This window comes from Rhinatrema bivittatum, chromosome 2, assembly GCF_901001135.1.
Source record: "Rhinatrema bivittatum chromosome 2, aRhiBiv1.1, whole genome shotgun sequence".
NCBI classification, from domain to species: Eukaryota; Metazoa; Chordata; class Amphibia; order Gymnophiona; family Rhinatrematidae; genus Rhinatrema; species Rhinatrema bivittatum.
Window position 1 is genome coordinate 421,278,184 of NC_042616.1, and position 14,632 is coordinate 421,292,815.

The 14,632-nt window shown below is 46.5% G+C and overlaps 1 protein-coding gene across 1 annotated transcript in view; it reads left to right on the forward strand.

Annotated features, from left to right (window-relative positions):
• The window catches only part of FAM227A (family with sequence similarity 227 member A), a 230,846-nt gene that overhangs the window by 35,856 nt on the left and 180,358 nt on the right, over positions 1–14,632 (forward strand). The window contains exons 3-4 of the mRNA XM_029587120.1: positions 7,483–7,626; positions 14,037–14,120. Of these exons, the coding sequence (XP_029442980.1) occupies positions 7,483–7,626; positions 14,037–14,120 (228 nt within the window). The remainder of the gene's footprint in view (positions 1–7,482; positions 7,627–14,036; positions 14,121–14,632) is intronic.

Below are 14,632 nucleotides of genomic sequence, written 5' to 3' on the forward strand. Positions count from 1 at the left end.
TTCTTTGAATTTGTGCTGTTCCTCACTTAGATTCTGGGCCACTGTTTGTTGCTCCTCCAGCCCCTCCTCCGCCTCTTCCACGCGGCGCGCCATATCGTTTACTTCAGTTTTTAAGCCTGCCATCAGCTCTCCCATTTCCTGGCGATATTGAGCCATATCACTTTTTAGAGCCCCGAACCAGGCCTGAAACTCCAACCGGGAGGGTGTTTCGCTCTCGTCCAGCTCCGCCTGGTCTAAATTTATCTCCTCCTCCGCCCCTGTCTGGGTTCCGGGCCTGACCGCCATTTTATCCCCCGGTTCCGAGTCCAGCTCTGCTGCTGCGGCGGCAAATGAAAAACGTTTTAGGTCTGGTTTTTTCCTCACAGACGCCATACCCACTTGTGTGCAATCTCTGCTTTGCTTTTCTTTAATTTCTTGAGGGCTCTCAACCACCGATGCTGCCGGATTTTAGGTTTGGGGGGACTGAGCCCGGGGCTCAGTCGGCCATCTTGCGCGGTGACGTCATCCACTCTCCAGGTTTCAGGTGTTTTTCACCCTACAGAGGAGTGACTTATCAGAGGACTCGACCTTTGGATAGATCTCAGTTCTTTCGTCCCGGGCAGCCTAGACGGGGCGCAGGATCAGGTAGTAGAACACCCCGAGCCTCACAATGAAGATGTGCCAACCCTCCTTCGGGATATGGAGAAAGGAGAATGTCTATCTCTTTTTTTTTATTGGAGGTGGGTCGAGATCACGACAGACCAGTGAGTGCTGGAGGTGATAAGAGATGGCTATGCGCTGGAGTTTCGCAATGTTCCTCAGGATGTGTTCATGGTGTCTCCCTACAACTCTCCTCAGAAGAGACAGGCTGTGGAGGTTACTTTGACAAGACTCCTCAGCCTGCAGACTATGGTTCCAGTGCCCATGATTCAAGTAAATATGGGCCGATATATTCCATTTATTTCGTGTTGCCCAAAAAGAAGGGCTCCTTTCATCCCATTTTGGATCTCAAAGTAGTCAACCGTCATTTGCGTGTGACTCATTTTCACATGGAAACCTTGCGCTCAGTGATAATGGCGGTGAAATTGGGGGAGTTCCTGATGTCTCTGGATCTCTCCAATGCGTACCAGCATATTCCTATCCGACTAGAACAGTGATTTCTGCAATTCCCGGTTTTGGGATGTCATTATCAGTTTTGAGCACTACCTTTTGGTTTGGCCACCGTACCCAGACCTTTTCCAAGGTTATGGTGGTGGTGGCAGTGGAGTTGAGAAAAGATGGGATCCTGGTACATCCGTACTTGCACAACTACCTGATTCTGGCCAACATTCTGGAAGAGAGCCTTTGGGGCTCAGGCAAGCTGATCTCCTTGTTGCAGGAGCTAGGTTAGGTCACGAGCAATATTCAACCATCACACTCGATAGAGTATCTTGGTGTTCAGTTCAAAACGAAACAGGGCAGGGTGTTCCTGTCAGAGGGCTGTATTCAGAAGCTGATGGTGCAGGTGCATGTATTGATGAACACAATCCGCCCATCAGTGTGGTCCTATCTTCAGGTGCTTGGGCAAGGGCACATATGTGTTCTCTTCAGCGCACTCTGCTGTCTCGTTGAAGCCCACAGTCTCAAGACTATTCGATTTGGCTCCACCTGCCGATGGAGGTCTGCTCTCAACTACATTGGTGGTTAAAAGCAGATCATTTAAGAAAGGGAGTTTCCCTAAGATCACCGGACTGGCTAGTACTCAAGACAGATGTGAGCCTCCAGGGTTGGGGATCTCACTGTCAGGAGCTGACAGCGCAAGAGTGCTGGAGTGCAGAAGAGTCCCTCTGGAACATCAATTGGCTGGAAGCCCGTGCAGTCCGGTTGGCATGCTTGCAGTTCGGTGACAGGTTGTAGGGTCGAGCAGTCCGGATAATGTCAGACAATGCAACGACAGTGGCCTACATCAATCAGTAGGGAGGAACCAAGAGCCAGCAAGTGTCGCAGGAAATGGAACAACTTATGGAATGGCAGAACTGCATCTTCAGGAGATCTCAGCCTCGTACATTGCAGGAAAAGACAATGTAAGAGCAGACTCTCTCGGCAGACAAGAGTCTAGATCCAGGAGAATGGGAATTGTCAGATGAGGCGTTTCAGTTAATAGTGGATCGCTGGAGCCTTCCATTTCTGGACCAGCTGGTGAGTTCTCGCAATGCGAAGGTTCCTCAATTCTTCTGTCGCAGGAGAGATCCAAGGTTATTGGGTATTGATACTCTCATACAGGAGTGGCCGGAGGGCAAGTTGCTGTACGCTTTTCCCCCTGGCCCATGTTGGGCAAAATAGTTCGGAGGGTCGAGAGTCACAGGGGGATGGTGCTTCAGATGGCACTAGATTGGCCCATGAGACCATGGTATGCAGATCTGCGAAGGCTTCTGGTGGACTCTCCCCTACGGTTTCCAGTGCACAGGAAACTGCTGTGACAGGGGCCTGTTTTTCATGAAGATCCAAATCAATTTTGTCTTACAGTATGGCCCTTGAGAGGGCTCGGTTGCTGAAACGTGGATATTCTACTGCAGTGATTGCCACCTTGCTACGAGCAAGAAAATTCTCCACTTTCTTAGCCTATGTGCAGGTTTGGCAAGTGCTTGAGGCTTGGTGTGAAGATTGAGGGGTTCTTCCTCATTCATTTATGATCCCACTCAGAATTTTTGCAGGATGGATTGAGTAAAGGGTTGGCCCTTAATTCCCTGAAGATTCAGGTGGCAGCTCTTGCCTGTTTCTGAGGTCAGGTGAATGGTGGGCCCTTGTCAGCTCATCCAGATGTGGCCCGTTTCATGAAGAGTGAAGCATCTTCGTTCTCTCTTTTGGTGCCCTTGTGGAGTCTTAATCTAGTTTTGGATTTTTTTAGCGGTCCCTACTTTTCGACCAGTGTGTAGCCTTTCCCTGAGATTACTGACCTTGAAAATGGTGTTTTTTGTGGCAATTTGTTCTGCACGTCGAGTATCCAAACTATAGCCCTTGTGTTAGGGGTGACTCCAGGGGCGATACAGTTGTGTACTCTTCCTTCCTTTTTGCCAAAAGTGGTCTTGGATTATCACTTGAATCAATCTATTTCCCTGCCATCTCTGGACAGGGTGAAAGATGCTGAGGAATATCACCTGTCATGGCCTTTGAATGTCTAATATTTAGAGGTTTCTGAACCTCTCAGAAAGACAGACTGGCTGTTTATTCTCCATGGTTGGAGTAAACAAGATGAGCTTTCTGGATTAAGGAGTTAGTCACAGCCACGTATGTGGATGCTGAGCAACCATTGCCTAGTCAGGTTAGGGCTCATTCTACTAGGGCTTAGGCAGTGTCATGGGTGGAAGTTAGATTGTTGTCTCCCATCGACATTTTCAAGCCGCAACGTGGTCTTCCTTACATACCTTTTCCAGGCACTATCACCTGGATATGCAGACCCGAGAGGACGTAACCTTTGTACATGTAGTTTTGACTGGACTGCGGGTAGCCTCCTGCCCTATTCAGAAGTAGCTTTGGTACATCCCACTGGTTTTGGATTCACCTGTCTGTACGCTAAGAAAGGAGAAATTTATACTTACCTGATAATTTCCTTTTGTTTAGTACAGACAGGTGAAACCAACTTCCCACCCTTGGCTGCCGAATGTTGTGTTGTGGCCCTCCTGCATGACTGTGTATTCCAGGAATTAGTGTTAAGTGTCAATCCAGTCCCTAGATTAGTGTTATTACACTCCTTATCTGAGCTCAGTGTTTTCCTGTTTTGCTGAGTGCTGGAGTGGTTATCTGTTAATAATTAAGCTTTTGCTAGTTTGTCCACAGTTGGCTTTTGCAGAGAATACTGGCAGGCTGATGTCACTGCAGGACTATATATACTGTGATATCAGCTTTGCTCCATCTCCATCTGCTGGTAGAGGTGCATAACCCACTGGTTTTGGATTCACCTGTCATCCGAAAAGGAAATTATCGGGTAAATAGTAATTTCTCCTTTTCCACTGACCAGGACTGGACAGGTGGGGGAGGGGTGCCTCCTCATTTGTCCCCTCAGCTCCTGATCATGCTTCCTCGCTCTCTTTTCCATCTGTTCCTTGTGCCACCGCTATCTCTCTTCCCTCTCCTCTGTCCCCTGTACCCTCCTCTGTTTTTCTCTCTTATCCCTCCCTTTTTCCCTCCTCTGCAGCTTAAGCAGCTCTTGGCCCTCACCTTTCCGAAGGCAGAGGATATTTGCCGCTGGATTGCCTGAGGTGCAGAAGTTAGAGCAGCTGGTAGCTGTTGCCGGGAAGACCTAATCCCGTGCTTCTGGTCATAGCACTAGAGAGGAGGCAGGGGCAGGGCCACAAGAAAGCAGTTGCTGAGAACTGTGCTTACTGAGGTCTCACTTTCTTTCCTCACAGTTTCCAATCACAGCAGAGGGAGGGATACAGCTCAGCTCAGCTCTCTTATGTATTGTGGGTTCTGCCTGTTGAACAGAAGCCAATCAGAGGTGACAGGAACAGCAGGGCACAAGTCCCACCCATCAAACCCAAAAACAAGCGAGTAGGAAAAAAACAAGCCCAAAAATAAGCTACCTGCGAGTTGCAGAAAAACAAAAGCGATTCTCCAAAAAAAACCAAAAAACCAAGCCCAAATTCGTGGTGAATAAGCGAGGTTGGCAACACTGGCCTAGCAGGACTTAGGAGATTACAGTGCCCCCTGCAGTTTCAATTGTAGAGGAGAGGCAGCAGAGGGGAAAGCAGAAGTAGCAAATAAGTGCTGCTGTCCGATCCCCTCTCTGCTGGTGGGAGGATATCATCATGCAGGCCAGCTATTGTACGGGGAAAGATAAACTGAAGACTGCTGTGACACCGGCTAGCAATTGAAAGAAAAATTTGCGGAACACCAGAGCACCAGCCAGAGTTCACCAGTTGGGAAACACCGGATTAGGTTACTAGGATTTAAGGTGACTTGCCTAAAGGCACTCACAGGCCGATATAGTAAAAGTCGCGGGAGAGCGGGCAAGCGCCCGCTCTCCTGTGCATGTGATTCAGGGGGGAAGAATATGCTAATGAGGGCCCGAGGTAAAAAGAGGCGCTAGGGACACTAGCGCATCCCTAGCGCCTCTTTTTTGACAGGAGCGGCGGCTGTCAGCGAGTTTGACAGCCAACGTTCAATTTTGCCGGCGTTGGTTCTCAAACCTGCTGACAGCCGTGGGTTCCGAAAACGGACGCTTGCATAATTGGGCGTCCGTCTTCCGAGCCGCGAGCCGATTTAAAATTTTTTTAAATTATTTTTTTAATTTTTGGGGCCTCTGACTTAATATCGCTATGATATTAAGTCGGAGGGTGTACAGAAAAGCAGTTTTTTCTACTTTTCTGTACACTTCCCCGGCGCTGGCAGAAATTAACGCCAGCCTTTGGGCAGGCATTAATTTTTGAAAGTAAAATGTACGGCTTCGCTGCACATTTTGCTTTCTGGATCGCACGGGAATAACTAATAGGCTCATCAGCATGCATTTGCATGTTGCGGGCGCTATTAGTTTCGGGGGGGTTGGACGCACGTTTTTGACACGCTATTACCCCTTACTGTTTAAGGGGTAGAGCTAGCACGTCGAAAACATGCGTCAAAACGAGGGCTACCAGTTGCCTACCCCTGATTTAAATCTTTGCACACCACTTCAGAAAGGTTACCTGCCCCTGCCATAGAGCCCCTGCCGGAGCGCACTGTACTGTATCGGCCCGTCAGCAAGTGACAAAGAGTTTCTCATTACCTGTAGTTCATTGCTTCTACCACTAGAGCAGGGGTTGGCAGCCTATGGCATATAAGGTGATTTTCAGTGGCAGGGCAGCAGTAGCCCAGCACTGAATGGCAGAGGAGCGAGAGATACGTGCCACTGCTGCTGACGCTATCACCCACCATTGTCTCCCAGTCTTCAGCCTTCTCTCTGCTTCTCCTGGTCCTGGACCTTGCCTCATGCCGCCTGTAACTACCTTCATGCAGTGGTGGCGGTGGCACTGCAGGGCTGATAAGGAGGAGGCTGAGGCGGCGGTAGTGGGGAAGCCATTTGGATGGAGCGAGGTGGGGGTCTCAGCATGAGGCGTAGCTCTGCAGAAGGCAGAATTGTGCACACAGACTGAAAAGCCAGAGAGGTCCACGGGCAGGAAGATCGGTGGCAGTGGGAGAATAATCAGTGGCAGAGCTCCCATTAGGGAGGATCAGCATTGACGAGGAAAGGGACTAAGTCCAACTGAGGAAAAGCAGAGCGAGGGCCTGAGGCTGCTCATTTGAGCAGTTGCAGTGCTGCTGTTTGCAAGGGGACCAGGCCAGCGGAGGAACAGAGAGAGAGGAGGGTGGCTATCGGTAAACAGGAGAGTTTGTGGAAAACCAGATTGCTGGAGGGAGGGAGATGGGGACCCTGAGACTGCTAGGGGTGAGTGCTAGGCTGATGAGGATGGGGGGTTGAGATTAAGATATCTAGGGTTGGATGTCTAGGGTTGAAAAAGACCACTGGGGACAGGGGGAAGAGGAGGATGGGGTAAGAGTGAGACTGCTGAAGAAGAATGGGAGAGGGGATTGAGAAGAGAGGAAAAGAGAGAGAGGGAGACTATGTTGGGAATAGGGGGGTGAGATTGAAGGCAGAGAGATGCTGGGGATGAGGAAAGGAGAGGTGGTTGAGATGAGGGAGATTGCTGAAAAGCTGATTGGCTTGAGGCACTCAAGGACCAGGGTTGCCTACCCCTGATTTAAATCTTTGCACACCACTTCAGAAAGGTTGCCCTGCCCCTGCCATAGAGCAAACCCTTAATTCACTTCCTAGTCTCAGGCACTTTTTTAACCTTGGCATTTAATAATACGCCATATTGAAGCCAGGATGATGACTCAGCAGCAGTGCTACACATTGCATTCAAGTGCTATCCAAAAGGAAGGGAGATGCAGGGATGTCACAGTGAGCAGTGCACGCTTCTGGGTTTTGAGAGGGCATTGATTAGGGTCCTGCAAGGAACCCCATGGTCCTACCGCCTCAGAAACAGTGCCGCGCCTGGGACTGGGCCAGAAATGATAGCCTCACTTATCGCGTCAAGCTGCAGGTTTCGCGCTGTTAAACGGCTTTTTCAGTGCCCACTTCCGCCACATCATGAACCTCGGCAGACTTCACTGGCATCGTTCCCTTGAATTATCATTACACCGCTGCTAGGTGCAAAGCTCTCACTCATAACGACTCGTCAGGCTGAGAGGTTTGTGGGAAGAGGTATGCGGGAGAGCGCAGAAAATGAAGGATGTTGCAGGTGATTGTTTTGTAATGCAAGCCGAATGGGAAAGAGTAAAGACACACTGCATGCCTATAGCAGGGGAGGAATAACACTAATGCCAAATCAAAACAAATTTGTTGACAAATTGAGTGATAGAGGAGCACAGAATACCATTTGTGTGTGTGTGTGTGTGGTGGGAGAGCAGGTGGTTGGTACAGAGACTGATAGCACCTCTGGCGGAGCAGAAGGAGACCCCCTATGACTTGTGATTTCCTCTCGCCAGAAGACGCTCATCAGGCCTAAGCTGGTGGAGCTGCAGCGCTTTCCTGGACTCCGTGAGGGAGCACCAACACCCCTACCAAATTCAGCGTCATTGAGGGAGGTCATTGACAACGTGGCGTCAGCGCAAGGGAAGGCCGCTGGCAAGGTATATCGAGGCCGGGAATGGGGGGGAGGGAGTAAAACGAGAGGGAGGGAGACAAAAGACTGAGAAAGAGAAAGAGGTAAAAAAATAGGAAAGCAAGAAGACAACAAAAAAAAAAAAAAGCAAAGAGAGAAAACTAAGAGAAACCGGTTGTGGAGGCATAAGAGGGGTTGGTATAACGGTCTTGTGGTTGCACTGTTGCTTGGTATATAAAGAAGCAATTTTCAAAACTGTGTGGGCAGGCGCGGGCACTTCTATTCACTGATTTGGTACCAGTTCTCATGAGGAAAATATGCAGGTACTTTCTCTTTGAATATTGGCCAAAGAAAAAGTATCTGCAGAGATTGTACCTCACTCATCTCAATTATTTTGTTCAACGCACAATCACTCCAGAAGAAAACCCATATCTTACATGACATTCTTACTGATTCTAAACCAGAAATATGCGCTGTCACTGAAACCTGGTTCAAACAACATGACACTCCCCTCATCAACCAACTACCCATAGATAACTACGATGTGTTCTCAATCCCTCGGTAAAAGAAGAGAGGAGGCGGCATACTCCTGGCTGTAAAAAAGGACCTACAACTTATGTCCCAGAAATGTGATAACCCAAATCAGTACGAAATTGGCTTTTTCAAATCTAAGTCACACCAACTGTGTCTCATTTATACTCCCCCAGGTCTCCTAGAGAAAGATTCATCCCCCCTTATTGAATTCTTTGCAAACTCCCTATCTCCTGACGTACCCACGATTCTCCTAGGAGACTTTAACTTACATGTGGATACCTCCCCGCAATCCCCGGCCTGTGAAGCTTTCCTTTCCTCCCTTGAAGCTATGGGTTTCCAACAAATTGTGAACTCCCACACACACAAAGCTGGCCACACTCTAGATCTGATTTTTATCAACTCCCCTATTAACATTAGTAACCCCCCCTCATGCATGGCAGTACCATGGTCAGATCACTCCCTGATTCAGACTAAACTTACCCTTCCACAAAGTTCCCCTGCCTTGCCACATCAGCCCATATCTTTTAAATATCACAAAACCTGTACTGTAGATACCATCACACAAGCCTGCACTGACATAGACAATCAAATTGACCTCTCTTCCCCAGATAACGCCTTCTCTACTTGGGTCAATATCACCCTTAGCATTGCCAATAAACATTGCCCACTAATAACGAAAAATGTCAACCCGAACCGTAGAAATAGAAAACCCTGGTACACACCTGACCTCAGAAATCTTAAAACTCAGCTCAGAGCTGCTGAAAAGTCCTGGCGCAAACACCAATCCCCCACAACCAAAACAATCTATTACCAACGCATGCACGAATATAGAAATTCCATCCTACAAACTAAACGTGAATACTACGCCAAAAAAATACATGGACTGCAAATTAACCCCAAGGCCCTTTTCTCTATGGTTGCTGACCTAACCTCTCCAGCTCACACACAACAACCAGCAAATTCCTCTAAAAATCGTTGCAATGAGTTAGCACACTTCTTTAAAAATAAAGTCTCCTCCATCACAGCACAGTTCTCTCACAATAATTGCAAAACCACTCTTCCTACTCTCTGCTCTTCAGTCTCCCTCTCCTCCTTTGACTCCTCTTCCTCCCTGGAAGTAGAGAACATACTAAAAAAAATGAAACCTTCATCTCATCCTTCTGAAACTATCCCATCTAAACTCCTTCTCTCTATACCCAAAGTGATCGCCAAACCACTCTCGAATATTCTTAACTGCTCCCTAGAGCATGGCACTGTCCCTAATTTTCTCAAACAAGCAGTAGTGAAACCGCTACTCAAAAAACCCAATCTTGACCCCGCCACTTTGTCTAATTACAGACCGGTTTCCAACCTACCCCTTCTAGCTAAGATCCTTGAAAAACTAGTTAACTCTCGCCTTTCCGATCACCTTGAACAAAACAATATTCTCCCGTCCACCCAGCATGGTTTCAGGAAGCATTTAAGTACTGAAACTTTACTGCTCTCCCTCTACGACACCCTCATCAGAGGAACCGACTCAGGATCCTCTTATCTGATTGCCATGCTTGACATCTCCGCTGCGTTCGACACAGTCAATCACGATGTCCTCCTCAACATCCTCAGGAGTATTGGGATCACTGGCAATGCTCTCGCCTGGATACAATCATATCTCCAACATCGCACATTTACTGTCTTAGTGGATAACAACGAATCTGACCCCATCAGTCTCCCCCAAGGTGTGCCCCAAGGTTCTTCCCTCTCCTCTACCCTCTTTAATATATACATGCTTCCCCTTACCACTCTTCTCTCCAACCTTCACATCAAGCATTTCATTTATGCTGACGATGTGCAAATCATATTCCCCTTCTCTGACACCCTCCAAAGTGCTCTACAAAAATGGGGATCCTGCCTTTCCTCCACTCAATCAACTCCTCACTGACATGCACCTGGCTCTAAATCCCAACAAGACCGAACTTTTAATCATCTCTAATAAGCAACCGCTTCCAGCCATCCCACATACATACTCAGCCACCAGTTTCCCCGCGCACATTCGCAATCTAGGTGTCCTTATTGATAATCATCTTACGTTTAAACCATTCATTAAATCTATCATAAAGGAATGCTACTTTAAGCTACAAACGATAAAAAAACTCAGACCCCTGCTACACTTCTCTCACTTCCGTACAGTACTCCAGTCTATTATTTTGTCTAAAATAGACTACTGTAACGCTCTCCTTCTTGGCATCCCCGCAACACACATCAAGCCATTACAACTATTACAAAACGCCGCCGCTCGTATACTGTCAAATTCTAAAAAAAGAGACCATATTACTCCCACACTTATCGAACTACATTGGCTCCCAATACACTCAAGAATACTTTATAAAGTACTCTCCCTCATCCACAAAAGTCTGTTAAACTCAAACCTTAATTGGATCAACCCCCCCTCCTCCCCCGTACCTCCAACAGACCCACCCGCCCAGCCCTCCAAGGAACCCTACGTCCCCAATCCATCAAATCATTCAAACTCTCCTCCACTATTAGCAGAGCTTTTTCTCTCGCCGGCCCCACCATATGGAACTCCTTGCCTCATGACATACGCATGGAGACCTACACTCCCAAATTCAAGAAAAAACTGAAAACCTGGCTTTTCCAGCAAGCCTACCCCATATCACCACCCACTACATAAAACTCCTCTGTAAACTACTCTCCGATCTATGACTTAGAATGCTTTACGACCACTGATTCTTGTACATTGTTACTTATGTTTATAGTTTGTTGTATCTATTTATTGATTTATTGAGTTTGCGTTGCCTTTCAATATTATCTACTCTCCCTGTTGATTGTATTTTTATCAGTTATATGTAAGGGCTCCGCCCAAAAGTTCTTGTTTTTTGTAAACCGATGCGATGTGCGAACGGCCATCGGTATAAAAGAGACTTTAAATAAATAAATAAATAAATAAAATAAAAACAGATGTTATTTTGGGCAAACACAATGTGCACAGTTTTTTAAAAATGCTGAAATATAATTTTGTTGCCCCACCCCCCCTCCCCTTGCCTAATCCTGTCCCGGGAATGCCATCGTGAGAATGTGGATAAAAGTCCACAAAACATATACTTTTACCACATACAGGGTGGGCATTTTTCAGATAGTCCTTTTACCTGTGTAAGTTGCCATCAAAGAGAATTTACTCCAGTCCTGCTTATTTAAGCCTCTGCCCCAATGCCTTGTGCTTTGTATACTTTTGCTTTTCCAGGGTCAGAGAGACCTACATGGACTTGGGTACCTTACGATTTCAGAGAAATCTACCTTAGTATCTCATGCTGATATAACTGTGGGTTTATCCAATGATACCATTCTGGCCCAATCTGCTTGTTCAGGGTCAGAACTGGGAGTGTGCAGCAGGGACCCCCATACCTCCAGGAGGTACACTTACTGAGAAATACACATGACTCGGCATTCTTCGGTGGCAGCATGCAAAGATACTTTACCTGGAAAATTAGGATAAGAAAGTAGTAAATATTATGAGGTCCATATTTAGCCACTGGCCGGCTAGCTAAGTTAGCCAGATATGTTTATCTGGCTAACTTTAGGACTGCCGCTTGGCAGGCCTAAAGCTATCTGGCTATGTTAGCCAGATGACACTGAAAATCAACATTTATTCACCTAACTTAGCTGGATAGCTGCCTTCACTCTAGAATGCCCCAGCTAGCTAGATAATGTTTTAGACAGATAAATAGTTATCTGGCTATCTTGGGGGCCAGTCAGCGCGGTGGGATTTTCAAAACCTGCCACTTGTCTGGTTAAGTCTGAACTTAGCTGGACAAATGGCACTAAATATGTACCTCTGTATTCACAGTCGCCTGGTTCTGTGCATCAGGATTGTGCATGGTGTAACAAGCACAGTGGGAAGGGAGGAAGATGGAGAGGTGGACTCACTAAACAGAGATTTAAGTCCTATCTTGGTAACCCTTACACTCCCACCTTTTCCCATGCATCCTCAAACGGCACAGCCAGGGAGTGTTAACCCCTTGCTGTCTGATCTGGAGGATCACCTTTTGCTATCATTTCTCCGACATTAATAACACCAGAGATGATGAGAGAAAAACCAGCAGCAAACCTACCCAGTCTGCCCAGTTATTCTTGTCTGCACTGCTAAGGACACCTCCCTGTGCCAGCCATAGACTGTGACCATTTGTAGGATATCTCTTTAACCAGGACAATTTTTATCATCTTCCTTACTTGTACTCTACCATCTTGGGTAGATAAGCATACAAGATCCCTTATTCAGTTCACCCTCAGCTCCCCTCCCTTCCAACTTCCTAAGAGTAACCACTATAGAGTTAGGTTGACAGCTTTTTGTGATCTGGGAAAATCTGGCCTAAACCTGCTATATCTGCCCATGATCTCATTCCTGTTAATCCTAATTCTTTTTCCCTTGTTGCAGTTTTAGTTTTTCTGGGAAGGATCAGACCCCTTTTTGATTGGTACAGTACTGAAACCTTAGATCCTGGGTTGGCCAGGATTGATTTTTATGACTTGTAGGCTTTCCAGAGGGTGGAGAAAGCATTTATATGCACTTTTTCGATTCTCAAAACCATATGCATGAATGTAGTATGCAAAAAGTTACACCTGCACGTATGTGGGTACTGGGGATACTCACTGACCTTCAAAGTGGACTTATGTGCATAAATCCACTTTGAGAATGTGGGCTAGAGTCTGTAGAACCCTGTAGACTTTCGCCATATGCAGATTTCTGAAAATTAGCCTTGAAATGCACAGTGCATGTATGCTAAAAGGCCCGTATTCCTTTTAGCATGTGCATGCTATGCCAATCATTAATTTAGGGGAGCCAGATATTCAGAAATCGCTCAGAATCTAACTTTAGGTGCCTACATTCAGGTGCTCAGCAGAAGGAAAATTTCCAGTGGTGCTGGGTCACCAACCTGGAACTCGCTTACTTTTCCTTCATTGGAAAAAAAAATGGGAGATGTAGATTACAGCTCTCCCCAACCTGATACCTTTTTTATTTAGAAAATTACCATTGAAATCAAGCCCTGGATTAGTAGTTCTAATATTCAGTTCTAGATTAGTTATTTTGGTTCCACTCCCTGTTTTCTTTGCAATGGGAAACTTTCCAGAATTAAGTTTGAATGAGTTTCTTTTTCTTTTAACACTTTTTGCTGAAGTTGACTTCAAAAGTCTATTCACAAATATTTAATGCAGCAGTAATTACTCCTGTAATAATATGTTCAGGTGTGAAGCTAACTCCCTAAGAGGGATTAGGAGCTACCAGGAATGGAGCTTGCTCTCATGTCTCCTTTCAGTATGACTACACTGGAATGAAGATCTGTGTGAAAACAGTATAGGATCATTCACAAGTTTTCAGACTTCACAAAATCAACTTTCTTTTAGTCATGATGGGCCTGATATTGAAAGCACGTTTAGCGCTGGATGGCATAAATAGGATTTATCCGGCTATCTTGAGGCTGGCCAATTTGTGGGCAGGCAGTGGGCGGATCTGGGTTGCACTACGTATCCGGTTAACTTAACTGGATAAGTAGCGATATTTGTTCTTATCCAGTGAAGTTAATCAGATAAGTTAGATCAGCCATAGAACTGATCTGACTTAGCCGGATTTAACTTATTCAGCTAAGTAGCGCCTTGACTGCGGATATTCAGCAGCATAGCCATGCTGCCGAATATCCCTTGTAACTTAGTCAGATGAGTCATATCTGGCTAAGTTACTTACCTGGCCAGTGCAGAATGTCAGACCTGTTCTGTCTGAACAAATTTTCTTGCCAGCAGAAAGCCTCTTGTAAATGACCTGAGTCTTTATCGGCTGGGTTGGCTGTACATACATTTGTGTCATGGAATTATTTGACCATTGACTGTCGTTTCTCTTTGCTACACACCTTGAAGGACCTGCACAGGTTTCTCAGCACTTCGGTTGTCCAAGCTATCCTTCTGGGCGGCTTCTGGTGGATCTTTCTCCACAGATATCAGGTAAATATATGCTGGGGATTGTTCTGAGGGTGGGGCAACGAGGAAATGGGGATTTGAAGATGCATGCCCAGTTTGCTGGCAGCCAGCTAAGATCTATTGTTATCGAGCATTCTTGAAATAAAACTTGCATCTCCCCCCCCCCCCCCCGCTGCAAAGGAAAAATGTTTGTGCAATGGTTTGTGGAAGACTGTCTTTGAATTTGTATAAAAATTCTCTATTAGTAGAGATGTGAATCGTGTGATCGATCGTCTTAACGATCGATTTCGGCTGGGAGGGGGAGGGAATCGGATCGTCGCAGTTTGGGTTTTTAAAATATCGTGTAAATCGTGTAAATCATGTAAATCGAAAACCGGCACACTAAAACATCCCTAAAACCCACCCCGACCCTTTAAAATAAATCCCCCACCCTCCCGAACCCCCCCAAAATGCCTTAAATTACCTGGGGTCCAGAGGAAGGGTCCCGGTGTGATCTTTCACTCTCGGACCTCCGTGCGTTGTAGAAATGGCGCTGG